General features: G+C 40.2%; 3 protein-coding genes across 4 annotated transcripts; 2 read left to right on the forward strand and 1 right to left on the reverse strand.

Annotated features, from left to right (window-relative positions):
• Positions 1-139: 139 nt before the first annotated feature.
• Positions 140-5,249, forward strand: LOC114567700 (zinc finger and BTB domain-containing protein 12). 2 transcript variants are annotated; one of them, XM_028596804.1, is made up of 5 exons: positions 140-436; positions 1,363-1,571; positions 1,703-1,897; positions 2,304-2,510; positions 3,364-5,249. In XM_028596804.1, exons 2-5 carry the CDS (start codon positions 1,365-1,367, stop codon positions 4,465-4,467), a joined length of 1,713 nt encoding a protein of 570 aa, XP_028452605.1. In that variant the 5' UTR covers positions 140-436; positions 1,363-1,364; the 3' UTR covers positions 4,468-5,249. The 2 variants fall into 2 exon arrangements, with proteins under 2 accessions (XP_028452605.1, XP_028452606.1); XM_028596805.1 differs by having other exon boundaries at positions 140-239.
• A 752-nt stretch (positions 5,250-6,001) lies between these two features.
• On the reverse strand, positions 6,002-10,543 carry nelfe (negative elongation factor complex member E). Its single transcript, XM_028596807.1, has 11 exons — positions 10,225-10,543; positions 9,858-9,943; positions 9,562-9,631; positions 8,963-9,108; positions 8,782-8,856; positions 8,383-8,420; positions 8,004-8,287; positions 7,660-7,804; positions 7,254-7,308; positions 6,431-6,533; positions 6,002-6,328 (listed from the first exon to the last, which is right to left on the reverse strand). Exons 2-11 carry the CDS (start codon positions 9,930-9,932, stop codon positions 6,252-6,254), a joined length of 1,068 nt encoding a protein of 355 aa, XP_028452608.1. The 5' UTR covers positions 9,933-9,943; positions 10,225-10,543; the 3' UTR covers positions 6,002-6,251.
• skic2 (SKI2 subunit of superkiller complex) lies at positions 10,251-26,639 on the forward strand. Its single transcript, XM_028596806.1, has 29 exons — positions 10,251-10,590; positions 10,964-11,082; positions 12,286-12,407; positions 12,980-13,097; positions 13,647-13,761; positions 13,891-13,965; positions 14,073-14,126; positions 14,234-14,397; positions 15,053-15,208; positions 15,384-15,529; positions 15,937-16,083; positions 16,174-16,258; positions 16,373-16,479; positions 16,602-16,748; positions 16,834-16,930; positions 17,018-17,230; positions 18,187-18,297; positions 19,040-19,151; positions 19,286-19,404; positions 19,976-20,107; positions 20,335-20,472; positions 20,552-20,656; positions 22,248-22,386; positions 22,511-22,637; positions 23,010-23,220; positions 24,111-24,221; positions 24,442-24,660; positions 25,212-25,352; positions 26,169-26,639. The coding sequence occupies exons 1-29, from the start codon at positions 10,578-10,580 to the stop codon at positions 26,367-26,369; spliced, it is 3,744 nt and encodes a 1,247-aa protein (XP_028452607.1). The 5' UTR covers positions 10,251-10,577; the 3' UTR covers positions 26,370-26,639.
• The last annotated feature ends 328 nt before the right edge of the window (positions 26,640-26,967 follow it).

Raw genomic sequence — 26,967 nt, forward strand, 5'->3', positions numbered from 1 at the left:
AGAGGATTGGGATTGGTCAAGGTTATGATAAGAATGTTAGCGTAAGCCAATCAGAGGCAAAGTAAGGCAAAGAAGGGCGGGACATGCCCTCGCCGTCGTTCCATGCGCCATCGTGGGAAAAAAAAGATACTCGCCCCCTTGTGTCCACTGATTTGAAAACAACTGATCAGAAGTCAGCGTGCGTACTGTTATTCTACCTCTAACCGCGAGGAGAAGCTTCCCACGAAAACCGATTCAAAGTCAGTTTGTATTTGTTGTCACGAGATGTGATTCCTCCAAAAATGAGCTAAAGTAAACAGAAATCTAGCTAGATAGCTAGTATGGGGATGAGGAAATACAGTCGGCTAGCTAGGTAACAGTAACTGAATCAACGGTTGTCCTGTTAAAGCAAACTGAAATTTTTATTTCAAAACATTCAACCAAATAAAAAGGGAAGGTAAGTAACGGCAAAGTTTCACGATAACTGGAGAGCTTTTGTTTTTTTTCTGTGGTGGGTCTCAAGCAGATGCCAGCAAGCTAACCAAAAGCTAACGTTAGCTAACGTTCAGGCCAGCAGGAAAGGATTACAACAATTGTGTTAGGATCGATTTAAACCTTTTACGGCAGTTGACTAACGTTAAATTGCCTAATTTTATAGTAGACTCCACTACTCATAAACAACATTAAATGTTGGTATTCGTAGATAGCTTTCCTTACACCTAACGTTACATGTTAGCTAACTTTTCAAGTCAAAGCTGGCGATTATAAATAAAATGTCGCTGGTGATGTGTGTGTGTGTGACTAACGTTATGGAAACCCATTTCCGCCAATGTGATGGAAAAGGAGATCCTGTCATTATATTTAGTTAGTATCTTAAAATAATGAGAAACTTTCTCAAAATAATGACTTAGCATCCATTATTTTGAGATACTAAGTCATTTTTTTGGAGTTTCTCATAAAGTTTTACAGGATTTGTTGTCGTCACTTTGGTTAAAATTGCCTTCTATAGAGACTAGCTAGATGCCAAATTTGATCTCACATGCCTATTTGGTTTAGATCCGGTATCTATTTTTTTTTTATCCTTGATTTAAAGAGTAGCCCACCTGACTGAGTTATTTGTGATGAAACTACCTCTGTTTACATGTGTGCATGTATGTACATATGTGTATTCTTATGTATGTGTTTATGTATACATATAAACTTATTATGTACATAGTCAAATGTTAATGTTTACCTTGTTAAGCCTTGTTGTCCTTTTTTTTAGCCATATGTCTATTCCTGTGTATGTACTGCTAGAGCAACAAAATCCCAGAGTCATATTCCTTAAATATGTTTACACTTGCTTGGCCATTAAAACTGATTTTGATTCTAATTTCTCTTCAGACATGATGGAAATGCTGTGTTTCCGGTTACCGGGCCACGGGGACACGACCCTGAAGCACCTGAATTCACTGAGGTCTCGCCAGCACTTCTGTGACATCACCATTGTTGCAAACGACAATAAGACGTTCAGGGGACATAAGGTGGTGCTGGCTGCCTGCTCGCCCTTCTTAAGGGACCAGTTCCTCCTCAACCCGTCCCCCAAGCTTCAGGTAGATAAATGTCAATGCACAATGTCACACTACCAACTCTGTGTCTCTCTAATTTCATGTATCTCTTCAATGCTCTTTTGCTGAGTAAAAACAGTGCTTCTTGATGTTATTTGTTTCACATCCTTACCCAGGTGTCGATGTTGTACAGCTCCACAGTGGTGTGTGATCTGCTTCAGTCTTGTTACACTGGCATCCTGCAGTTTAACCCAGAAGAGATTGTCAACTACCTGACCGCTGCCAGTTACCTTCAGATGGAGCATATTGTGGAGCGCTGCCGAGGAGCACTGAAGAAGTATGTGCAGCTAAAAAACCCCAGTCCACTGAAGGTCAGTAATCTAAAACAATCATTTTAAATGGTAATATTCATTCTAGTTGAGTTGATACATATGTTGTGCAGTGATGGAAAAATAGGTACCCCTCTTTGATTGTCTGGAATCTTTTAGGATTAAATTGGTCATAATTTATACCTTCTCAAAAAAAAAAACAACATTATTTTTCTTTTCATTTTTCCTGTTGCATGTAAATCAATCTTCATTGTAAGCCATTTGTTATTATTCCAATTTTATCACAACCATAGGAACTTCCTTATCTCAGTAATTGTATGTTGCAATAGGAGTAATTTCAGTTCTACATTCTGTACATACAGTAATACATTTTCAGCACTTTCATAACTTGTAGTAATGCAATTCCCATACATTTTTAGCAATCTCATAATCTGTTTCCTTCCTCTAGATGACTTCAGACGAGAGCCAGACTCAACCGTTGATTGTCAGCGGAAGCATTCACTCTGTTGCATCTCCTCCCACTAGCCGACCCTCACCTGTGCACCCACACAGTCCTGTAGTACGCTCGGTGGAGGAGAACGGCGTTGACGTGTCTGCTGAGGGAAGCAGCCAACACCACAGTGGCAGTCCCACGCTGGATGAGCCATGCATTAAGGTTTGTGTGTGAAAGAAAAACCAGAGACCAGGGTATCTTTTTAATCTACATTGATTTACAAATCTACAGTGTTTATGTCATAATAAAAAAAACTACTAATAATTTCAACTTCATTTATGTAGCACTTCTCTAAACAGTTACAAATTGCTTCAAATTAAAACAAAAAGCAAAAAGGCTAAACTGATTAGATTACAAGAATAATTTAAAGAATAACATAATAAAACATTTAGAAGCATCCAATAAAAGTGAGTTTTCAGAAGTTACTGAAAAGAATGTCCCTTTAACCAGCTTTTGGTTGGTCACTGGTGTGAATTGCCACACTGGTGTTTTTCTGTCCTGTTGAGATGTATTCAAAGCAACAAAGATAAGCCTTTTAAGGACAGTTTCTGATCCTGAATAAAATCTGGCCACACACAACGGAGGAAGACCTACGTTTTCCTTTGTCCCTTCAGGACTTTTATACAGTCAGAAATGGCAGAGGGTCAGTGAAGTGGTACAGGGTAATGGGATGAAAAGATGAAGAAGATAACCGAGAGCATAGGATCAACACAGAGAGGGATAGGTTTTTAGGGATAATTAAAATTCCTCACAAATGTCCATTACCTGTGTCTGTCTTTTAAAGCACAATTCACATAGAGCACCAGTACAAACATAATAGTACCAATACAAATCATTAAATTGCTATTTTAGTCCTGTGAGGAATGGCTGCTTTTCTATGTTTTTATATCACTGTAAATTTAATATCTTTGGGTATTGGATTGTAGGTTGGACACAGTGAGCAATTTTGGAAATTTAGATTTTTCACATCAACAACAGCACCACACACTTTATTCTGTCTTCTTTTCTGTTACAGGTTAATGCATCAGATGAGGAGGAAGAAGCCAGACAGGAGGACTATGGTGTGTTCAGGGTGTACGTCTCAGATGAGCAAATGAACAGAGAAAGGGAGGAGAGAGGAGCTCCCGCTGATGGACCTCAAGATGCGGCTTACCCAGAGACAGAAAGTGTCGTAATTGGAGAAGAAGGCGAATATGACTTGAATCCAACAGAAGATGATCTCAATATGGGGGGACTTTCAGTAGAGGGGCTACGCGCTCTCGGGCGTAGGCTACCTGACCCCAAAATTGGCCGGGGCCGAGGGAGAGGCAAGGGGCGGGGTTTTAAGAGGAGAAGGTGGGTGTCATCGCAGGAGAAAAGACCTCCAGGCATGGCTCACCACCAGGATTTGTGGTACCTAGCATCTGGGGGGATGGGAGGGGGTTTCAGCCTGGACTACAGCCAAGAAGGACTTAAGGCAGGAAATTACGTCTCAGTTGAACTCCCACAGTTAGACTTCAGCATGGGCAACACGCAGGGAGAAAAGGCCTCGCCAATGGCTGCCAACAGTTTGACCCAGTACGCCCTGGAGGAGTCTAGTTGTGGTCCTGGAGAAGGGAGTTCAGGGCTGAGTTCAGCTGTGGCAACAAACGAGGGAGGGGATGAGTCTGTTGCAGTGGTAGGATCCACTTCAAGTGTAGCTGGGCCTGTAACCTGCGAGCACTGCGGCATGGCGTTCCCCTCAGCCCACTCCCTAGCCATCCACTCCCGCTCCACTCACCTGCTGTACGCCTGTCCCTGCTGTGGCAAACACTTCCACCACTCCGCCAACCTCACCCGACACATGACCGTGCACCGAGGCGCCGGAAAAACCCACCAGTGCCCCCTGTGCTATAAGACTTTCACCCAAAAATCCACACTGATCGACCACATGAACCTCCATAGTGGTGAGCGACCGCACCACTGCGCATACTGCCACGCCCGCTTTGCACACAAGCCTGCCTTACGACGCCACCTGAAGGAACAACATGGAAAAACCACGGGGCAGAACTCTCTACATGAGCAGGAGGAGAGGGAGCGAGCCGGAGGAAGAATAAGAGAAGAAGAGCAAGAATGCCTGGTTACTGCGCAATTGTCATAGACCAAAGCATTAAAGACCGTTAAGGGTCTTGTGTAAACATCTAAAGCTCCTCAGGTTCGGCAGCTTACTGCAGTGATAGTTCACCAAGTGACGAGTCCAGAGGGGAGCTCAGTATGTGGGGGTCACAATCCCCATGTAGATATGAGGCCTTTTAAAATGTCAGACAACAAAAGCCCTTTTCAAATGAAAATGGTTTCAGATGTGCATAAAAATATACTGAGTGATGGATGTGGGTAAAATGACTGGGACTGAATGGTCCTCCACCCTCTTACACTGAGACAAGGCCTTTTTGACACCAGACATTTTGACTTGGCACAGGTATTGCTTATAACATTAACGATGACTGTTGTATTCAAGAGTCCCAGTGATGCCCAATTTATGGCTCTGCCTGACAAGCACCTCCCCAGAAATGTAACTACACGTTGCAGCAATGCAGACCGCAACAACTGTGATCGGTCCGCTTGGTAGCGGCGTGAACAACGTGAAATCGAGGAGAGGGTTAACTTTTCATCCTGTAGCTTTTTGACCATGCTCAGAAAGCACAGGAGAGACACTTTCTTTCTGCCATCTTTCATTTTGTTATTTACACCTGTGCTTTTCATACTGTGACATGTCAAAGTGTCCCCAGTGACAAAGTCCCATTGATTGTGTCTCTTAGAATAAAACTGTAATGTTAAACTTGAATATATGTAATACATGTTCAGTACAATGACATGCCACAGTTCAAAGAAAAGATTATGTAAATCAGTGAAAATAAAATAATTTGAAAGTCTCCTCAGTTACATGCAAACATCAGTCCATTTGTATAATATTAGTCCACGCGCAAAAGTTTTTTTTTTTTCCACTTTTGTTGACTAATTAGTGGCATCTCTCGCTCTCCTGTTAGTTTTGTTGCACCTGTGAGGGCTGTTGTGTAAAACTTGACAACCTGACGTTTAACATTTAGAAAGTGGTATTTTTTTAAAGGATTCACACAATTACTCATTCAATTTTCAATGTTGGAAAGTTTGTCTCAAGTCATCTGTGCTTTTATGGTAATACACAAATACATACACATCCAACAAAATGGTCTCTATGCCCTCCTTGTTCAACAATTCCCACTTTGACAGTGTCTTGTTGATACAAGCAGGGTTCATATATTTTGAAAAAACCTGGAAAAGTTATGGAATTTGAAAAATGCAAATTCCAGGCCTGGAAAGGTTTTGGAAACATAAAAAGACCCAGAAAGTTTTGGAAAAGTCATGGAATTTCTTTTAACACAGCATAATATGTCATTAACAAATGTATTTTCTAGTTGTCTGAACCTCAGCATTCTATTCAGGGAGCGATATTATGAATCCCACTATGAACCACATAAATTGTCATTCATTTTATAGTTAAACCTCTGAGGGTAAACTTTAACACAGATTTGTATTCTTATTGTATAATGTCATATCATTTTCAGGAACACAGTCATGGAAATTTGCCAAAAAGTCATGAAAAAGTATTGGTTAAAATGCATATGAACCCTGTACAAGGCTCATGAAAATCTTGCTTAAGGTAACAATGTTTGGATACTTTTTATTGAGCATAAAACTCTCTTAATTTTAATGAGCCACACTGCACATACCAACCATGTAAGGTAAAGTGATCTAATCCAAAAGACAAACAATGGTTTTGGATTTATGCTGCAACACAGACATTTAAGCAGCTGGCTAATGTCATTAAAACAAAAACATGAAAAGCTATATGCCAAAATAAAAAAAAAAAAAAAAGAAACAAGATTGTTTGTTTTTTTCCTCCTTTCATCGCAGGAAATCTTCACTGTACACGACTTGGTTCCTCTTGTCCCTGTAGGAGCCTTTTGTGCTGTTCTGCACAGCTGTGAAAGAAGAGAGACATTGTTGAAGGTGAATCCACGCTGTGCAGACACAGAGGGTCTGATCAACGTCTAAACAGACAATAAGAGCGCTGTGTTTATTACCCAGTGACGCCCAGACAGATTTGCCAGTGGCAGCATCCAGCATGGGCTGCTTCCTGGCGATGCTGACTTTGATGTGAACGTCTCCCACCGTGGCTCCATTCAACTGTGAGACAACAGCGAGGTGAGTTTAGAGTGTCGTCAGCTTCGTATACAGTCTACAGGAGCAAGCCGTAACCTCTGGGTGTCTTCTAGTAAAATAATGACTAGATTTTATTAGACATAAAATAAAAAGAAAGATGAAGGAGGCTGTTCACATACAACGCCATGGTTACCAGGTTACAATCTCCCCGCCTGTAGACAACCATCATACTTAGGTCTACTAATAATTAAGTAATAAATCCATCGTCGAATAAGCAAATTCCCTCCACTAATTATTATATTAGGCAGTCTCTTACACATAAAAATTAGTTTACTCTAAAATCCACACCTACGTTGCGTTACACTTCATGCTGTAAAACATGTATTTATGAATATTCTACTTATTGTTTTAATGGTCGGCTGAGTTGCTGATATTACACGTATGTATTATTTTTATTTATTTTTTTATTGATAGGATAGTTTAAAGACAGGAAAGGGGAGAGAGGGGGGACGACATACAGCAAGGATCGGGTCGGATTCAAACCCAGGCCGCTGCCAAGTTCTCAGCCATCATGGGGCGCACACTCTACTGGGTGAGCTAGAGGTCGCCCCATGTATATTTTCCTTTAAATGTCTTTGCTGATTCCTGTTTATTTGTAGCTCTGTTTTGGAACTTGTGGTATTATTACCAGAGGAAAAAGATCATATTTGTTTTATGTTTTTTCTTATATGGAATAACACCAACCTCAGCTACAGCCTGGTCTGCAGACTCCATCTTCTCAAAAGTGATAAATGCACAACTAGAAAGAACATCAAGAAGAAAGAAAAGTCACAACTTTATCATAGAATAAAATGCAGGAGAAGACCGTATAATATATGTAAGAGGACAGCAACACATTTATAACAGTAGGTAGAGATGACCACTATGTGCACACAGAGTTGTTGAAAACCCTTGTGTTGACTTTGGGTCAAATTGACCAGTTTTCAATTTTTGTTTAATATCAGAAAATATGGGACGTAGAAATAAGCACTGAAAATGTGTAGAATTTTTTTTTTACAATTTAAAACGTTGGAAAAAGCTAAAACAAACTGTGAAAAAAGGCTTAAAAAAGGTTGACGGGAAGACAACACGAGGGTTAATGGTTCCATACTTGCGTGGGTTGTCCATAGAGAGGTCGATGATGTTTCCATGTTGAGAAAAAGCAGAGCGCAGGTTGTCCTCGCCGAGCCCAGAGCCGTAAACATACACCGTATTCCCCTTCCGTACCCCTCTCCGCTCTGGGTATGAATCTGACCCTGAGAATGAAAACATGGGGGACAGAGAAAAATCATTGTCAATCAAATCAATGTGTCCTTTATGTGTCCCAGCATGCCATTTCACAACCACAATGCATCCACACTATGGCATGGCTCTGCACTGCATTCTCGTCAACTGATGAACTGCATTTCTGCCTTTCCTAAGGATGGATTTTTTTTTCCTTGGTTGGTTACTCACGTCTGAACGGTCCATCTCTTTCTCGGTCTCGTTCCCTGTCGCGGTCTCGATCCCTTTCTCTGCTTTGGTCTCTTTCTCTGTCCCGTTCCCGGTCTCTTTCCTTGCCTCTGTCTCTATCCCTCTCCTTCTCCCGCTCCCTCTCCCTCTCCCGGTCTTTATCCCGGTCTCTGTCCCGGTCTCTGTCCAGTTCTCGGTCTCGCTCTCTGTCTCTGTCCATCTCGCGGCTGGATGACATGCCGCCTCCGTCCTCCTCATCCCGATATCGGTCGTTTGAGCTGACAAAGCTACAGGGGGCACATGGGTAAAAATTATGTAACACCCACAGATACTTACCGTCGTCGTTTTTGCATGTTCATCGTGGTTTTTAAGATATTATTACCTTTCATACAGAGACTTCCTGTTGGCTCTTTTCCCAGACTAGGAGAAGCACAAATATGACCACATCAAAAATAAGCTGTTACACTTTTATTTTCTGTTCAAATACAACTCAGAGCACTACAGCTTTTTCCTCCACCTCTATTCATTTTCAGACCTTGTAATGTGCATAATATTGCCTATGTGTTTTTTTAACGCTACCGCTAGGAGTCACCTTTGACAGAAATTCTACATAAGGCATTTAAAGTAGAAAACACTAGTTGAATGCGTCGCAACCAAATCGCAATCGGCTGCCAAAGCAAGATGTAAACATTGCATTAGTGTTTTTTCCCAACAATATTCTAAATTTCATGACTTGATGCAGCAGCCATGTTTTTTTAATCATGTTTTATATCCACTATACCTCAGGTTGTTCTTCATCTGTAGAGACACTCCTTTGGAATGGTAAGAAAGCAGGAATTGAGCCTTTCTCAGGGTCCTGCGGCAGATAAAAAGCAACAATTAAACAAATTATCAAACAAAGCAAAGCAAGAAAACAGCTGAACATCAGCCAAAACAACTCCGTCTAAGGAATGACAGCTCACCTTGAGTTTAATTTCCAGCATTCGAGAGCGTTTAAAGCCGGAGTTCTTGTTCTCTGATTTGATGGCACTGATAGCACCCGTCTTGATCAGCATTTTTGCTTGCTCTGTTGCCGTTGCAGTGTCAACAACAGGCTGGTCCGACAAAGCTGTCATGAAGGAAAGTGTTAAGTTAATAAAAGTATACCCAGTGTTTAAGTATATTAAAAGTAGTATAAAATAAAAATTGAGCCACAAGAAGCATGAATATTTTTAATACGGTTGGCTTGAGTGAGTACGAGTATACAAATAGGCATATATATATTTTGTCTTTTTTGTCGGGTTATTTATTAGTATTTACCTTCATTATTTTGTGTTTACTCTTGTCACTGTGTTTTCATTTGTTATCTTAAATTCTTGTGAACAGGTCATTTTTGTACATAAGATAAGAGTCTCAACAGGTGTCATTGTATAAATTAAAGTGATTGCGTGAATGAATGGCTTAAATCATACACACTGGATATGCTGGCGGCGAGTAAACACACGGTGTATTTTAGTTTTAGTTTAGAAAAGACAAACGCTGAAGCACACAAATAACTTTAAACGCAGTCAAATGCACTTACTCCGTTTCAAGCCACTCTGGTTTGTCTGGTTAGTTGAACTCTGCTTCTTCAAGGCAAGCAGCGCCTTTTTCTGAAAAGACAGTGGAGAAAATGTAAATGCTAATATAAAAATAAAATAAAGACTTATTTCAATGTGGTCCTTTGAGTTGCTCACTCCATACCTGGGGAATTCAACACATGCTATTGAAACAGATGTGATATTTTTAAACATTCACGTCTTCATTAAAAAAAAAAAATGCAAGCCTTACATTTTCATGGTATTAAAAGGATGTTAAAGCAAGCGTTCATTTATTTACCTTTTTCTTGAGTTTAGCATATTTCTTTTGCAGAGCCTCCTCTTCCTCCGTCAGTGAATTTGGAAACACCGCCATGATGGCAGCAGCTACAATACAGACAACTGCATTAACAGCTGATAACAAATACTGTAGCTAGTAACACAAAATAGCCATTAACAAATTCGCGTATTTGCTATTTACTCCCGATCACAGCTGCTAGCCTAGGTAACTAAACGCGACTTTCTTCCGAGAATATAAATGTAGTTAGCCCATCCAGACCACATAGAAAGTAAACTTCTAGGTTGCCAGAATCATAAAAAAAAACATTCGTGTTTTCTTTTAAAACTACTATAACAGTTATTAGCTTTTATCAAATTCATTCACTCACCAAATTCAAACGGTGGTGTCTCAACAAAAACACCGACGCGTAAATATGACGTAAACGCTACTGGTCGTGTTTAGCTTTTTTTGCAACAAAAAATACTAGCAATTACATTTAGCAACGCACACAAAACAACATAAATCCGGGAAATACCAACGAATTACATGTTATAGACATGGTTGTAGACAGTTTTGTGAAAACGGGTGACGTGTTTACAGTTTAGCTTTCATTTTTTTCTATCGCTGCGAGCTTAATTTAGCTAGTTCAGTAGCCAATTCCGCCTATCCATTTTGGCAACTTCCGGGGCGACAGCAGGAACTAGTTGGTGGCAACTTTTAGCTCTACTTGGGAGTGGGGACATGGACAGAATAAGTAAGATGTAGCTTATTAAATGTGTAGTCAGCTTGCATAGTAATGTTTATATTGAATCGCGTTTCATCTTGCTAACACGCCTCACTGGTGTAGCTTGTGTGATGATGTGGCTAATAGGGTAGCTGTCAATCAGTGCTCCATTCAGCAGCCTCATGGCTGTTAGCTATATATATATTAATATGTCATTCAGCGAATTACTCAATCGCTGTATTTGTGTCTATTCTTTCTTTCTTGAAAAAAAAAACAAAAAAAACATAAAGACAAGTTAAGTTAGCATTTGGCGCATCTTCCTGCTGCAACATGCATTATTAGCCTTATTGTATTTGTTTGGTGCATTCATACTCTTTGTGTTGTTTCTCGCTCCCCTCTGCAGATGTTCCCCCCGCGGGCCCCATGGACCTGCCGCTGTCCCTGCTGGAGATGGGATGCTCTGGCAGGTTTGAGCTCATCACACACCCCATACCTAACCAGCCTTTACCTCCACAGAGCACAGTGAGTATGCAGCAGGATGACTGTGTACATTTACTCAAATACTGTACAATTAAGTTCAATTCGCACTTACTTTGTATACTTTGTATTTACTTTGATTGTATGTGTTTTGTATTTGTATTTCTGTCTGTCTTTTGCTATGTTATGTATTGTGCTATGGACCGTTTTTTGTGTCCTGAATAAAGAATAAAGTAAAGTAAAGTTTGTATACTCACACTTCGAAGAGGGGTATATTGTACTTTTTAATACATTCATCTGACAGCTGTATAGATACTAGTCCAGAACACATAATTAGCTCATAAGTTATAGTATGCAAAGTAGCTAAAACTGCTGCATCTTGACCAACAACATTAAAACATCTGTATTAATGATCCAGTAATGTAATACATTTTTACAGAGGCATTTTTCTGCATAACAAGTACTTTTACTTTTGATACTTTAAGTACATTAGGCAGATAATACTTGCGTATTTTACTTTCATACGTTTTTCAGTGCAGAGATTTTACTTGTAGTGGTGTATTTTAACATTGTTTTATTGTTATTTTAGTTTAAAGCATCTGAATGCTTTTTCTACCACTGCTGAGCTTTCATACCTCCAGTCTTTTTTTATTTCCTTTTTTTTTTTTTTTTTTTTTTTTTTTTTTTGATAGGGACAGAGCACATTAATAAACATCAGTATAAAATACAAGATGTAATGTAAACATACCGGAGTTAGCAAGAATGCTAATTTACATCTGTAGTTCCTAGACAAGTAACAAAAACAGAACAATATATAGATACAAGTATACAATACACAAGTAGAGGAGAACAAAATACATTATGCAGTATGTTGCTATCAGTTAAATTCAACTTAATATTAATATTAAAGTAACCAAAATGTGTGGTTATAAATAAATGTCTACATGAACTATATTCACATATACATTATTATTAATTTTGTTTGTATTATTTTTGTGCCATTAGATAGATAGATAGATAGATAGATAGATAGATAGATAGATGGATAGATAGATAGATAGATGAATAAATACTTTAGAAAAGATAGACTTTAGTAGATACAGTAATTGACCGTAATCATGAGGGAAAATGACAGGAATTAATATGTGATATAAGAATCAAACCTGGGATTTAACTGTTACATGGTATGCATCTGCTGGCTCACTTAATAAGTAGCTGAACATGTGATCTTATCTTTCCCTTCCTCAGCTCCCTCATGGGCTTCCTCCCACCAGCCTTAGCCTGGAGACAGAAGTAGAGAAACAATTTTTACGGGACGCGGCCTGGCTTCCCATTCACGACACAGACTTTGCCTTCCAGAAGTTTCTCAAGTACGTATTCCTTACGCATGTGCTTTAGATTTGGTGCAGGTTGCTAAAATGTAATGTGCATATACTGTATGTTTATAATTGATTTTTGTACACCTTTGATAAAACCGTATATTAAACCCTTGATTGAATTTTAATTCCCTGCTTTTCCAGAATGTTGCCTTTAGAGATGAATAAATCAAAGTAGCCAGTGTATGAAATAAAAATGAGACTTAAAGAAGAATGAGATATGATTTATGATCTGGTATCTTCGTGTCTGGGCGCTTACCCGGTCCATCCATTATAGGATTATTCAGACACATTTTAGATAAACACTTTCCTAGTGCTGACACAAAACAAAATAAATACATAAAGGATACCAATATAAAATTAACAATTCAACACAAAAACAAAATAAATACAAGGAGGGTACAAACATAAAGTTAACATTTCAACATTAAACACTTCAGACCAGAAAAAAACTATGATACAAGTAAAAAATAAGCAGATTATGCAAATATTGTTTATTGGATTTTTTTTAAAACAACTATATGTATCTGACGAAGATGTAACTGTTGTGTCGTCGTCTTTACCAGGGTGACTCAGAGAGAAGTTAATGTTGATTCTCTGATCAACTGTACTCCATCTTCACTTCACTCCGATGTGTCTGTTGTCAGAGATCCAACCACAGGGATGCTGCTGGACTTCACAGAGGTAGCTCACAAACACACTGGCCCGCTCTTCCCACTGTACTGTTATTAGTTTAAAAAAAGTTGTTTATAAAGAGAATAATGTCATCTAGAGTCGGTCAACAGAATATTAATCTGCAAGATTTCTGAGAATCAAGTAATGGTTTTATTAATTTTGTTAAACAAAAATTATGGAAATGCACTTGCTCCAGCTTCTCAGATGTGTATATTTTTTGTTTTCCATCGTAGTAAACTGAATAGCTTTGTTTTGGACTGTCTGTTAGATGAAAAAAGGAATTTCAGTATGTAAACTTGCGCTTTGGAAAATTGTGGTGGGCATGTTTTACTATTTTCTGATATTTTATAGACCAAACGAGTAATATAATAATATTGAAATAATAAAATGAATTGTTAGTTGCACCCTTAATCATGTCATCCTTTTATACCAAAAACTGGTAGAAATTATCCTACTGAGAAGAACATGTGGTATAACTATATTATTGAAGAATCGATCCATGAATCCATCTAATTTAGCTACTTTTGGGGGTCTGTTTTGTCTTTAATTCATCTTTAGGTGTTACTGGAGAACACAAGCCTGTCAGCAAAGAACTCGCTTTCATTACAACGTCAACCGGGGCCTCCTTCAGAGAGCCTTCGAGGAAGCAATACCAACTACCCCTTCCTCCCCGGTGAGATAGATTCATTCAAAGCGTTTTCTCTTCAGTCATTTACATAGTCTTCCTTTAGTTGCAAGTCAGGTGTTTTCACTGTGTCTTTATCATCTAACAATATATTTGTTGCAATGGTGTTCTTCACAGGAGGAATGGAGGAGCTTACTCTGGACCAAATCCAGAAGAAATCTGAGCTGGAGGAGGACATAGACTTTGAGAATGGTGATTTTTTTAATTTTGACTTGCAGTGTTGTAAAATACTGGTGAGACTTCTGTTATTATTTCAGCTGTTTATGGTTGAATTTGTCATTTTATTTCTTCCCTCGAAGATTTACTCAGAATCCCACCTGGACTTAAAGCGGGGATGGACTTCACTGACAAAGGTTAGATCTTTTAATTTCTAATTAATCCATTAATCTAAAAATAATAATAATGATAATAAATTATAATTTTTTATATATATATATAACATTTTTTTTATATCCTGAAGATGCCAAGATTGCAAAGGCAGAGGTCAACCTCATGTCCCTCCTGTCCACATTGAATGACATCACTTACTTGCAACCTGAGGCAGAGGAGAAAGAGGAAGGCAAAGGAAGTAAAGAAGCTCCCAAACTACCCAGAACAAACAGCCTTGAAGACCTGGGCATCAAGGTACTGCAGTTTGTTTGTTTTCTCCTCTCTGAAATGATAGTCAACTCTAAAATGGTTAAGTGTGCAATTTAATTATGTGTTATGTTAAATTGAACAGTTTCAAAACCAATCTGGATACACGCAGGATTTCTGGTGTTTGAGTTAGGGCTCTCGTGGTCATTAAATGCATGTTTTTTTTTAACTTACTGAAGAAAAGAAATAGATAAAAATAAAGTCCATAAAAACATTGGAAATAAAACACTGTATGTCTTCGTCATGCTAATAAAGACTACAGGCCAGCAAGTCTGTGTGCATTAATCAAAATGTACAGATGTTTGACATATTTGTGTATTTTTTACTTAAAATGATCAGATTTATGGTTAACCTTTTATTGTATACGTTTGCATGATGAGATGAAAGTGTAATGCAGAAATCTCTTTGTCATTTGACAGTCTCTCGACTGTTTTCAATCCCTGCAGGTATTCTACATGTAGGAAAATTATGTAGTATGAGTAATATGTCGACTGGTTAATTTTTCAAACCGAAAATCAATCACAAAGTAATGTAGCCCTGTCTTTTCCAAACCACAGTAGTACTGTTATAGATACAATCTCAATTCCAAGTTCCAACTATGCCTCTGGCTAAACTAAATCTGATTCTCCTCCTCTGTCTTCAGGATGTTGTGTCATCCTCGACTCCCTCAGAGAAAGGAAAAGATGACAAATCAAAGCCAAAAGGGAACTCAGAGGAAAATAAGAAATGGGCCATCCCTGTCAACATTACTTCACCCTGCGATGATTTCTATAAACGCATCCCCAACCCAGCTTTCAAGGTTAGTATTCTAGAAATCATCCAGTTAAAAATGATATACTGTATTTTTCTTTATATGTAGTTTTCAAAACATCACACGTTACCACTATATGTATTTGCATGAAACATGAAAACATGAAAATCTGCTGATCATCCTGAGATAACCGATCTATCTCTCTGTCCCTCTTCTGCTCCAGTGGCCGTTTGAGCTGGATGTCTTCCAGAAACAGGCTGTGCTGAGACTGGAGGCTCACGACTCTGTGTTTGTAGCTGCACACACATCAGCTGGCAAAACAGTGGTGGCCGAATACGCCATTGCTCTCTCACAGAAACACATGACAAGGTGTGTGTGTATTTGTTGGTACAAATCAATTTGCGTGTGTGTGTGTGTGAGTGTCTGTGTGTATCTGTGTCTTATGAGCTTGGAGAATTTCACAGAGGAGCAGGTAATCATTCAACATGTCCAAAAACATAAAAAATGACCAAATTAGAGAAACTTTAGAAGCAGCGTGCTTTCTTTCACGCTCCGATGAAGGCATGGAACATGTCAGCAATAAAGTTTATGCATGTCATTGTGGAGTGTTTATGCTTTCTCTGCATGTTGTTCTATGTAGAGATATAACATTTTTAGGGGACTAACAAGTATTTCAACAGTATCAACATTTCTTTCTTCTTTTGTGTTTATTTTAATAAATTTTCTGTATGTGCATATTCTATTCTGATCCTCTTTCTAATCTGGTGTTTTGATAGGACCATCTACACCTCTCCCATCAAAGCCCTGTCCAATCAGAAGTTCAGAGACTTTAAAAACACCTTTGGAGATGTCGGACTTCTGACGGGCGACGTGCAGCTTAGTCCTGAATCTTCGTGCCTCATCATGACCACTGAGATCCTCCGGTACTCTGGCTGTTTGTTTTAGATTATAAACTCATGTTTTAAATAAAACCGAAAGAGCTTGTTAGATTTCTTGCTCTTGCTCTCTTCCAGGTCCATGCTTTACAACGGATCAGAGGTCATCAGAGACTTGGAGTGGGTGATCTTTGACGAGGTTCACTACATCAACGATGCTGAGGTCAGGAACGACCCCAACTGCTTTCTGTATTTTTAATTGATCTCATTTTACTGTTTAAGTCAAGACTAATGGTTTATCCTCTTCTTCTATTACCGTGCCTTGGTTTTTCCTCAGAGAGGGGTTGTGTGGGAGGAGGTTTTGATTATGCTCCCCGATCACGTCAGTATCATTCTCCTTAGCGCCACAGTTCCAAATGCTCTGGAGTTTAGCGACTGGATCGGGTAGGTACACTCAATACAAGAGAGTATTTATCAAAATAAGAGCACATCTTCTAATATTTATTGCATTTTGTATCCTTTAAACATTTCCCTCACTCCCCCATACATTTTTCTTTAATTCCTAGTCGTATAAAGAAGAAGCATATTTACGTGATCAGCACAATGAAGAGACCTGTGCCTTTGGAGCATTATCTGTACACTGGAAACAGCACCAAGACTCAGAAAGAGATGTTCCTGCTGATGGATGCTACAGGAAACTTCCTCACTAAAGGGTACAAGAAGAAAGTTTTGTGGTACTCCCAATTATTTTAGTCCAGAAAGCGATTTCTCATAAAGAAAGCTGTGTTTGTTGTTCAGGTACTACGCAGCCGTCGATGCCAAAAAGGAGCGCACCAGCAAACATGCCCAATCATTTGGCACGAAAAGTACTTCTCACAACACCTCAGCTAGTCAGGTCACTCCTTTCCATTCTTTTCCTTGATTTTTCTCCTACAACATGTTGCTTCATGTTCTCATCCCTCTCTGCATTTTCCCTCTACAGGACCGATCGGTGTGGCTCACTCTCCTGCACTTTCTGTCCCAGCGGCAGCAGACGCCGGTGGTTGCGTTCACGTTCTCTCGGACACGATGCGACGACAATGCCCGCTCGCTGGACTCCATGGACATGACCACCTCCATAGAGAAGGCCGAGATCCACTCTTTCTTCCAGAAGAGCCTGAGTCGCCTCCGAGGAGGAGACCGACAGCTGCCTCAGGTAATAAACGGCCGGCTTAGCCCTCCGATTTATAGGCGGCATCCTGAAGGGATGATGAATTTCCTTTTAATATTAATATTTAATAGTCATTTGGCTCAGACAGCTCCCCTAGGTACAATGTAGCGATCACAAGGGAAGGCTAGGAAAAATATTCTCTATTTTGATGGTACATACACTGCACAGGGCAACTAATGTGCCATTGCTTGCCCACTGCGGTTTAAAGCTGTGCAAATCAATATTTTTATATCAAGAATTGATCACATTCAATGTGTTGTGTGTTATGTGAAAGGGGTGGTTCTTAGTAACAAAACCACGGAGAATTATTACTTGACTCCCCTCAGCATTTTACTTTCTTTTAGCTCCATTGTTTTGTTTTTTTGGCTCGCAACTTTACTGTTTTGATTCAGTCTCACAACTCATAAACAACCACTGTACACTACCTGCCTAGCATTAGATGTCAGACAGACAGAGTTTGTGACGAGCTGGTGAGCACAGTGGATTATTTAGCACTACTTCCATCAGGAGATGGAAAAAACAGACAACACAAAAACAGAGCTTAAAAGAAGTTTTAAAGAATATTGATATTATGCTAGGAAGTGTCTATATCTCACACCAGAATCTGATTTTGGCCAAATGAATATAAGAATTGTGTACAGTAATAGTAATCTCTCTGATGGGCAAACAAGCAATCATTTAAAACAACCATCAATGTTGAAGCATAAACTGCAACAGACAACACAATCTCCAAAAAATCATGTACACATAGAAAACACATACATTATTATTCACAGCACATAGCTAAAAATAGCTTCTTCTTTTTTCCATTTAAAGTCCAGTCTGAGTCAAATGGCACACCCAACCCTAGATGTATCTGTAGGAAGTTAAGTCTTAATGCTCTATTAACAATAAAGTCAACCACAATATGTGATTGTAACACATACAAATGCCATGTTTAGATCTTGGTCATGAGGGACCTGTTGAAGAGGGGAATAGCAGTCCATCATAGCGGGATCCTGCCGATTCTAAAGGAAGTCATTGAGATGCTCTTCTCCCGAGGTCTTGTAAAGGTGAGTCTGAATTAGAGCCGTGTGTGTGTGTGTGTGTGTGTGTGTGTTTCATTCATTCATTCATTCATTCATTCATCAGAATCATTTATAATGACAAATAAATGATTCTGATAAATGAATATTTAAAAAATAAACACCCTTCAACCATGTTATGAGTGTTGGCGTTGCCTAGTTTGTCCACCAGAGGGCGCTCTACAACGTCCCTGTTGGATTTTATTTGTTGTTTTTTTTTATTGTGTTTTTGTTCAAAGGACTTTAAGTTTCATATCTTAACTTTGTATTTTTATACATTTTATTTATCAGAACTTATATATATATTTTGATGTTCATCTGTTCTGTTGTGACAATAAAACAAACAAGTTTATTTTTAAACTGCATTGTCATATTATTTTAGTGAGGACTCATAAATAACTACAAATAACTAATGTTAGGGAAATCTGTTTGTTTTGTTACGCGTTTCTGGATTTGTTTTAAAAAATATATATCTGCCAATATATTGTAATATCAGATATTTAAATCACCAAATATTTGTATCGGTATCAGCCTTAAAAAAACCTTTATCGGTCGGGCTCTAGTCTGAATGGTTCATTAATAAGGAGAGAAGATATAATATAAACCTTTTTCAAATTCAAGTGTGGTACTGTCAAAAAGATAGAAACACTATGTATCTGTTATTTCAAGAATAATCTGCAAATGCACATTAGCCCACAGATGGTTGAAACAATAGTCCTGCATCTCTCAGGTGCTGTTTGCCACAGAGACATTTGCAATGGGAGTAAACATGCCTGCCAGGACTGTGGTGTTCGACAGCATCAGGAAACACGACGGGACCGGCTTTAGAAATCTGCTGCCAGGTTTGGCGCTCTCCGTCTCTGTCTTTGTTTCCTCTCTTTCATCTGAGCTCATTTATCTCTGAGGATGAGTCAGAGTTGAGAGAAAACTAAAATATTTTATTTTTGATATCTTTTTGAATTTGTTCTTGGTTCAGGTGAGTATATTCAGATGGCGGGCAGAGCAGGCAGGAGAGGTCTGGACCCCACAGGCACTGTCATCATTCTGTGTAAAGCCGGAGTTCAGGAGATGTCAGATCTGCGTGTGATGATGCTGGTAAGGTCCATGTTTAAACAGCAGTTTATATATCATTTGGTGTGGTATTAAATCTCCTTCTAAAGGTCAATATTGCAAGATATGTATAATCTCTTAAAAGCAAAGCCTCCTGTATATTTTGGCGGTGTTTCAAGGTAAAGTCTTACACGCTGAGTTAGTCATTTAATATTTGACCGCACAGTTGGGTGGGCTCTTTAACTCACTTCAGCTTTGAGAGAAATCTTTTGATTTCAATGTGCTCGTCAACAGAAATAATTCTCCTTCCTCTCTACTGGGAGCTTTATCTTCTTGACTAAAAGTGCTCTTTTCTTTCCCAATTATTTTCAAGGTATGTTTACATTGGCAAACTTTATATGGATTTAAATATAAAGGCAAATGAAATTGCTGGCAGTAAAGGATAAGTCTAGTTGATACCCAAACCAACAATCACTTGATCCTGATATATATATATATATATATATATATATATATATATATATATATATATATATATATATATATGGAAACTCTTACCACTTAGTTGTGCACTGACTTTTCTTTGACTGATTATCATCCTTTTTATCTGGCTCAGGGTAAACCCACCACACTCCAGTCCCAGTTCAGACTAACCTATACGATGATCCTTAATCTTCTGCGAGTCGAAGCCCTCCGCGTGACCGACATGATGAGGAGGAGCTTTTCTGAAAGCCACAGGGACACTCAGGTAATGTACAGCTGCAGAAAAACAACAGGTTTGATCATAAATGCTATATGGCAAACGTAAAAAGGTGTAAGTAGACAACATAGAAACATTACATGCAGTTTCAAAAAGTAATGTTCTCCTCGCTCCTCTCTCTGGCATCTTCCCTGAGTCACGACAACGGACAATTCTGTTATAAAAGCTCTTTCTTTCCTCTTCTTCTCTTCCTTCTCTTTTTCCACATGCTGTAGGCCCATGAGAAGAGGATCAGCCAGCTGAAGAAGATGGTGTCTTCTCTGCCTCCTCTGGACACAGAAGGCCAGCTGTCCGACATGTTGCCCTACTACCACACAGTGACGGAGCTACGAACCACCACTGAGGCCCTCCAGGTAAACAAGACAAAGTTCATATTCGTACAACTTTAATCTGCTGCTTGCTAGATTTCCTCACTGCTGTCTCTGGTTTTAGCGCGCTATTCTGGAGTCTGTCAACGGACTGAAAGCTCTGTCTGTGGGTCGAGTTGTGGTGGTGAACAACGAGCAGCATCTTAACGCCCTGGGAGTTATCCTACAGGTAGGTGTGTGTTAATGTGTGTGTTTTTCATGGTGGCTTGAAGAGTAGCAGCAGACAAAGACATGAACATCACACTGTACACATATCAATCTTAATTGCTTTATAAAACCCTGCAAAGTGACAATATGTAATTGTAAGACCTGCTGTTCTAAATCCAAGCATTAAAATACAGTTCTGTTTTTGATGTATGTAAAGTTAACAGACTGTCATGCTGTCTGTCAAGTGGTGTATAATAAACTAGAGTGCTGATGTTCTGAGGAGTTTCTAGCTATTGGTTGATTTATTTTTTTAATATATATCTAGCTAAATCCCTCTTTTGCAAGGGAGATCTGGCTGAGATGGTTGCATAAAACGTTGAGTTGAGAAACTTTAAATTAAAGGTCCGATGACATGGTGCTCTTTGGATGCTTTTATATAGACCTTAGTGGTCCCCTAATACTGTATCTGAAGTCTCTTTTATATAGACCTTAGTGGTCCCCTAATACTGTATCTGAAGTCTCTTTTATATAGACCTTAGTGGTCCCCTAATACTGTATCTGAAGTCTCTTTTATATAGACCTTAGTGGTCCCCTAATACTGTATCTGAAGTCTCTTTTATATAGACCTTAGTGGTCCCCTAATACTGTATCTGAAGTCTCTTTTATATAGACCTTAGTGGTCCCCTAATACTGTATCTGAAGTCTCTTTCCCAAAATTCGGCCTTGGTGCAGAATTACAGCCACTAGAGCCAGTCCCACAATGAGCTTTCCTCAGAACGTGCCATTTCTGTGTCTGTAGCTATTGAGGAGGAGAGTGGGAGGGGCAAGGTGGAGGGGGGGGGGGGTGTGGCCTTGACTAACTGCCACTTTTCTCATTTGAAAGCCATGATGTCTCTCTTTCATGGGTTGGCCAAATTCTCTGGGCGGGCAAAGCAGAGAAAGGGGAGGTAACCTTGCTTGTTATGACCTCCATAAGGAGCAAGATTCCAGAACAGCTCATCAGATCTTTCATTTTCTCAAAGGCAGAGCAGGATACCCAGGGCTCGGTTTACACCTATCACCATTTCAAGCCCATTGGGGACCATAGGCAGGCTGGGGGAACGCATATTAATGTTAAAAAACCTCAAAGTGAAATTTTCATGCCATGGGACCTTTAAAGAAGAGCAAATAGATGAGGAACATACTATTGGCAAAAGGGATACATGTTCTGGACAGAAAGTGTAGCAAAGATTTCCTTATGGTAATTTGGTACAGGTAAAACAACCACATAAGTCTCTAAACATAAGAAAAGAAAGAAACTAACGTAAAACTATGCAAGTCAGTTTAGTAGGAACCCAGGATACTCAGTGGGGTTGTGTAGGACTGGAGCCGATCCCAGCATGCAGTGGGCAGGCGACAATTAAGCTGGATGGATCACCAGTCTGTCGCAGGGCTGACACACTCAGACATTCACACCCGCAGGAAGTTTAGAGTTTCGATGTCACCCAACCTGCATGTCTTCAGACTGTGGGAGGAAACAGGAGCACCCAGTGGAAGCCCACACATGGAAAAAAAATGTTCTTGATTCCTACACCCATCTCTTGATATCTACTCCTGTCCTCTCTCAATGCCAGGTGTCCAGTGACTCTGTAAATCGCACCTTCACAGCTCTCGTCATCTGTGAGAAGGGCAACGAGGAAGGAGAAGGGGAAGGAAAAGAAAACAACAACACTTTCCCTCACTTCTACAACACAGCTCTCTTTATACCTGAAGGTTAGACATGACGTACATTTACATTTCAGTCATTTTCATGAGGCTTTCACAGAGTCATTTGCAGCGAGTGTAACAGAAGTGTAAGCATGTATGATGGTTCCCTTGCTCCTTTTGTTTTTGTCAGGCCCTTGCAGCCACACAGTGCAGAAGTTGAAGCTTCAGGACATCTCAGCCATCACAGTAAAAACCCTCAAAGTGATTCCAGACAGGATCATCGACAACTACAAAAAGAGGCAACAGCCGCGATTCAGGTGTGTGTGAGAGACCTTTCCCCATAGAAATAGAATGAGAGTAGAACAGACTAGTTAGCCCACTACAATGGTCATAGTTCACATAGTTCGTAGTCATAGTCATAGTTCATAGTGCACATAAACATGGCCACCGCTCTGACCATCAGGCTATGTTGATTTGAATGTTAATGCCCGTTCTACTCTCCTTCTGTTTCTCTGGGTTTTACGCTATTCTGCTGACTGACAGTTGGGGGCAGTAAAGACCCAAGAAACCTAGCATGCACTGTTTGTTTACAAGAAAACTCCCTCCAAGTGCATCTTAAGGCTTTAAAGTCCAACAAACATAAGCCAGCCCATATGCAAAATAAAAGCCTTCACCCTCTCGTACTTCAGGCTTGACCCTCCCGGCCAAGCCATCTCCACGGCAACCCAGGAGCTCCTGCGATTGGCCGAGGCCAACCCCAGCGGCATAGCGACCCTCGACCCCGTGAACGACCTCCAGTTGAAGAGCGTCGATGTGGTGGAGGACTCCATGAGAGTCCGTGTGCTGCAAGACATCCTCCGAGAGTTCAACTGCATCCACTCGCCCACCTTCGCAGAGCAGGTGTGTGTTTGTTGGTTGAGGTGTTTAACTGCTGAGAGAGCACTCTTTTTAAGTTCTTTCTTCATCAGATAAATGATGAGGCAAGTGTTTCATTTCACTGTTTCTTTAATAAAGGCATTACATTATTTTGTGCCGCAATTACATATTTATGCAGCTAATAACATCATACTCTTACATAAGACAATTAACAATTGGCCCAATTCTGATGCCCCTTTTATTTCTCCCAGCATCAGTTTCCTTTTATACTTTCATCATTTCTCATCTAGTTTCAAAATGATAACATCAAACTCCACCACAATAGTTCTGCTTTTGTGTTTGCGTAACCTGTCTTCCTGGCAGCTTCGTTGAGGAGATAAGATGCAAGAATCGGAGCCGGCGGTTTCTATAATTACCCATATATAGGCTCATAGGTGCAGCTCATCACTGTCTCACTGTGTGTCATTTAAACTATTTTACACACACACGCACAAGCTTTCATTACTCTGCAAGATAACAAGCTTACTTGTAGTATCACTGTCCCCTCCCCATAGTGGGTATTATAAAGCGGTGATTAATGTAGTATGCTTTACAATGCAAGTGGTTTGCATACAGTAATTGGCCTCTGTGGGTTTATGTAACATATTCACTCCTCTGTGCTGTCAATGACAGTACAATAGGCAATGTTTTCCTCTCTTATTTTGTTGCACCAAAATCAGGTCAAGTGCTGCAGTACTGCTGTTGTATACTCATGTTAAGTAACTTCCTTCCCCCTCACTGTGTGTGTGTGTGTGTGTGTGTGTGTGTGTGTGTGTGTGTGTGTGTGTGTGTGTGTGTGTGTGTGTGTGTGTGTGTGTGTGTGTGTGTGTGTGTGTGTGTGTGTGTGTGTGTGTGTGTGTGTGTGTGTGTGTCAGTTTGCTCGTGTTAAGGAGAGGATGAGTGTGCAGGAGGAGCTGGACCGGCTGCTTTTCCTGGTGTCGGACCAGTCTCTGTCTCTCCTGCCTGAATACCACCAGAGGATCAAGGTTTGGATCAGACGTTTGACTCACTGTCCTGACCTGTTTCTGCCAAGGCATTTTTTATTTTCGAGATATGATTTAGCCTGGCCTACAAACTTTTACTTTTTAAAGGAAGTTTTGCAATTTCAAAGAGGAGTAGTATTTTAATTGTAGCCCGAACGCAGCTCGATTGATCCTGGCTGAACAAACGCACTGAGAGGTTTATTTCCCCGCTGCTCTGCCTCAGGTGCTGCAGTCCCTCCAGTACGTCGACAGCAGCGGGGCGGTGCAGCTGAAAGGCCGCGTAGCCTGTCAGATCAGCAGCCATGAGCTGCTGCTGACCGAGCTGCTGTTCGAGAACGTCCTGAGCCCGCTGGCGCCCGAGGATAGCGCCGCTCTGCTGTCCTGTTTGGTCTTCACACAGAACACACAGGTGGAGCCGCACATTACCAACACACTAAAGGAGGTAAGGAGGAAGTGGTTCATTCGTGCTTGTATCTCCATGAAAAGCAGAGCCATTTAAGTGATGATGTCATGATGTGTGTGTACTGACATACTGTACAGACTTTGCCTCCTCCATGGGTGACTCACATTCACTCTTGCTATCACATTTTACATTCTCTCCCTGCAGAAAGGACAATAAGGGCACTTCACCTGACTCATCCCAGTCACTCGCTCAGTTATTAATTTACTCTCGTCTGACTCTGTCAAACTTCCCTCTGCTGTGTCAGTTTGTGTTGTGAACAGCCCCTGATACATGAAAGTGCTTTATGAGGGCCTGAATTAGTGATGAACCGAGCTTTGTAGACCTGCAATATGAGAGCAGACGCGCCATGGTATGGTTTGTAAAACAGATTTCTGGAACATCACATAGAAGCAAGAGTGATGTATTTAAGGGCCACTTGTAATACTAAAATCTCTTTCAAGCATAACTTACTCTTTCCAATATGTTCACTATCTCTCTCTCTCTCTCTCTCTCTCTCTCTCACTCTCACTGTCTCTGTCCTTTTCTTACAGGGCATCGATCGGGTGCTGTCAGTGGCCAAGCGTATCGGAGAGCTGCAGAGGGATTGTGGGATACCACAGACAGCTGAGGAGTTTGTTGGCCAGTTCAAGTTTGGCCTGACAGAGGTGGTGTACTGCTGGGCCAGAGGCATGGTGAGGTTTTACTCTTTGTTGTTGCACTTGCTTTTGACCCCATATACACCTGGTATTATACTGCTATTTGTATCTGGATGAGAACTCACGGCACTACACCATATTTACATATCAAGATTAGTTTACTTTTAAATGTTTCTTGTGTTGTGTTCAAGATCTATGCTAGGTGTAAATATAAGCTGTGCTGTTTATTCTTATTCTTAAAAAAAAAATACTGGCCAAACCAGTTCAAAAGTCACTAAACTCCACCTCTTCCTGAGATCTCAAGCAAACTGGCAAAAAGCTACAGAAGACCTTTAACCTGAGACATGCCATATTTGTTGCCAGCTCTGCCTACCTCATTTTTCATTTTGTGGCCTTATAACGAAGCATGCAGAATCCAGCTAACAAAAACACTGATTATAACAAGTGTTAATGAAAAGGCACGTTATCAGAGGTCATTAATCAGATAATCTATTAAGATTAAAACCGCAACTAACAATTGTTTTTATAATCAAATCTGCTCATTATTTTCTCCAATTGATATATTAGATTTTTTATTAAACCGTATGAGATGTCAAAGCATGAGTTCAGGCTAGTTTTGCCCATCTATTTATTTATTTATTTATTTATTATTAGCTTGGTTTGTTGTGATTGTTTAAAATACTTTTTTTAAAATACACTGCAGCAGATTTTACAAAATGAAAAGAGACAGAATATGTATTTCCTTCTGAACTCTTTCCCTGCTTGTTGCATCATTCACTATCTCACCATGTCACGTCTCACCTTCTCTGGCATCCATCCTCCTCCTGTCTCGCTCCTGCTGTCCCATTGCAGCCGTTCGCAGAGATCGCCCAGCTGACGGACGTCCAGGAGGGCACGGTGGTCCGCTGCATCCAGCGCCTGGACGAGGTGCTGAAGGAGGTGCGACAGGCCGCACGCATTGTGGGAGACTCCGTCCTGGGGAGCAAGATGGAGAAAGCTTCCTTGGCCATCCGCAGGGACATCGTCTTCACCGCCTCCCTCTACACTCACTGAGAGAAGGGCGAATGAGAGATCTGCCTGCAGACCAAGTGTTTCTTTGTTCGAAAGGTGTGAGAAAGATGTGGATACAAGTGGGGGAGGTAAAGAGATGGTTAATGTTATCAATTGCTGTATGTGCCTATAAGACATGTTGATGTTTACATGAAAACTCCTGAGCATTAAAAAGGGAATGATTTTAACCAACAGACCAAAGTACAGACTGTGGGAATGAAATCTGGATTGTAATTTATTGTACAGTAATAAAAATCTGTATTCCAAAATGAACAAGTTTGTTTGTCTCGGATATTTGTAGAAATTAAAATGATGGGAGATGTTTGAAAATGTTTGGTTACATCCAGTGCATTCTCCTGGCTTTTCTGACATCCGGTAAACCCCTCGAGGTAAAATCTTCCATCTGAGGATAACGTGCCTGCGAGGAAAAACTGAGGTGGTGAAATGTCACGCGAGGAAAGAAATCCGTGGCTCCGTTGAGCTGTGATGGGATGCTCCAGCACAGTGCATGTGCAGTTTCGCAGTCCGGGCTGTCGCTTTAAGACAACGATAGCTTTGAGTCTGATTAATTCAATGTAAGGCGACGCGTTAGTGGAGAAAC

This window comes from Perca flavescens, chromosome 14, assembly GCF_004354835.1.
Source record: "Perca flavescens isolate YP-PL-M2 chromosome 14, PFLA_1.0, whole genome shotgun sequence".
Taxonomy (NCBI): Eukaryota; Metazoa; Chordata; class Actinopteri; order Perciformes; family Percidae; genus Perca; species Perca flavescens.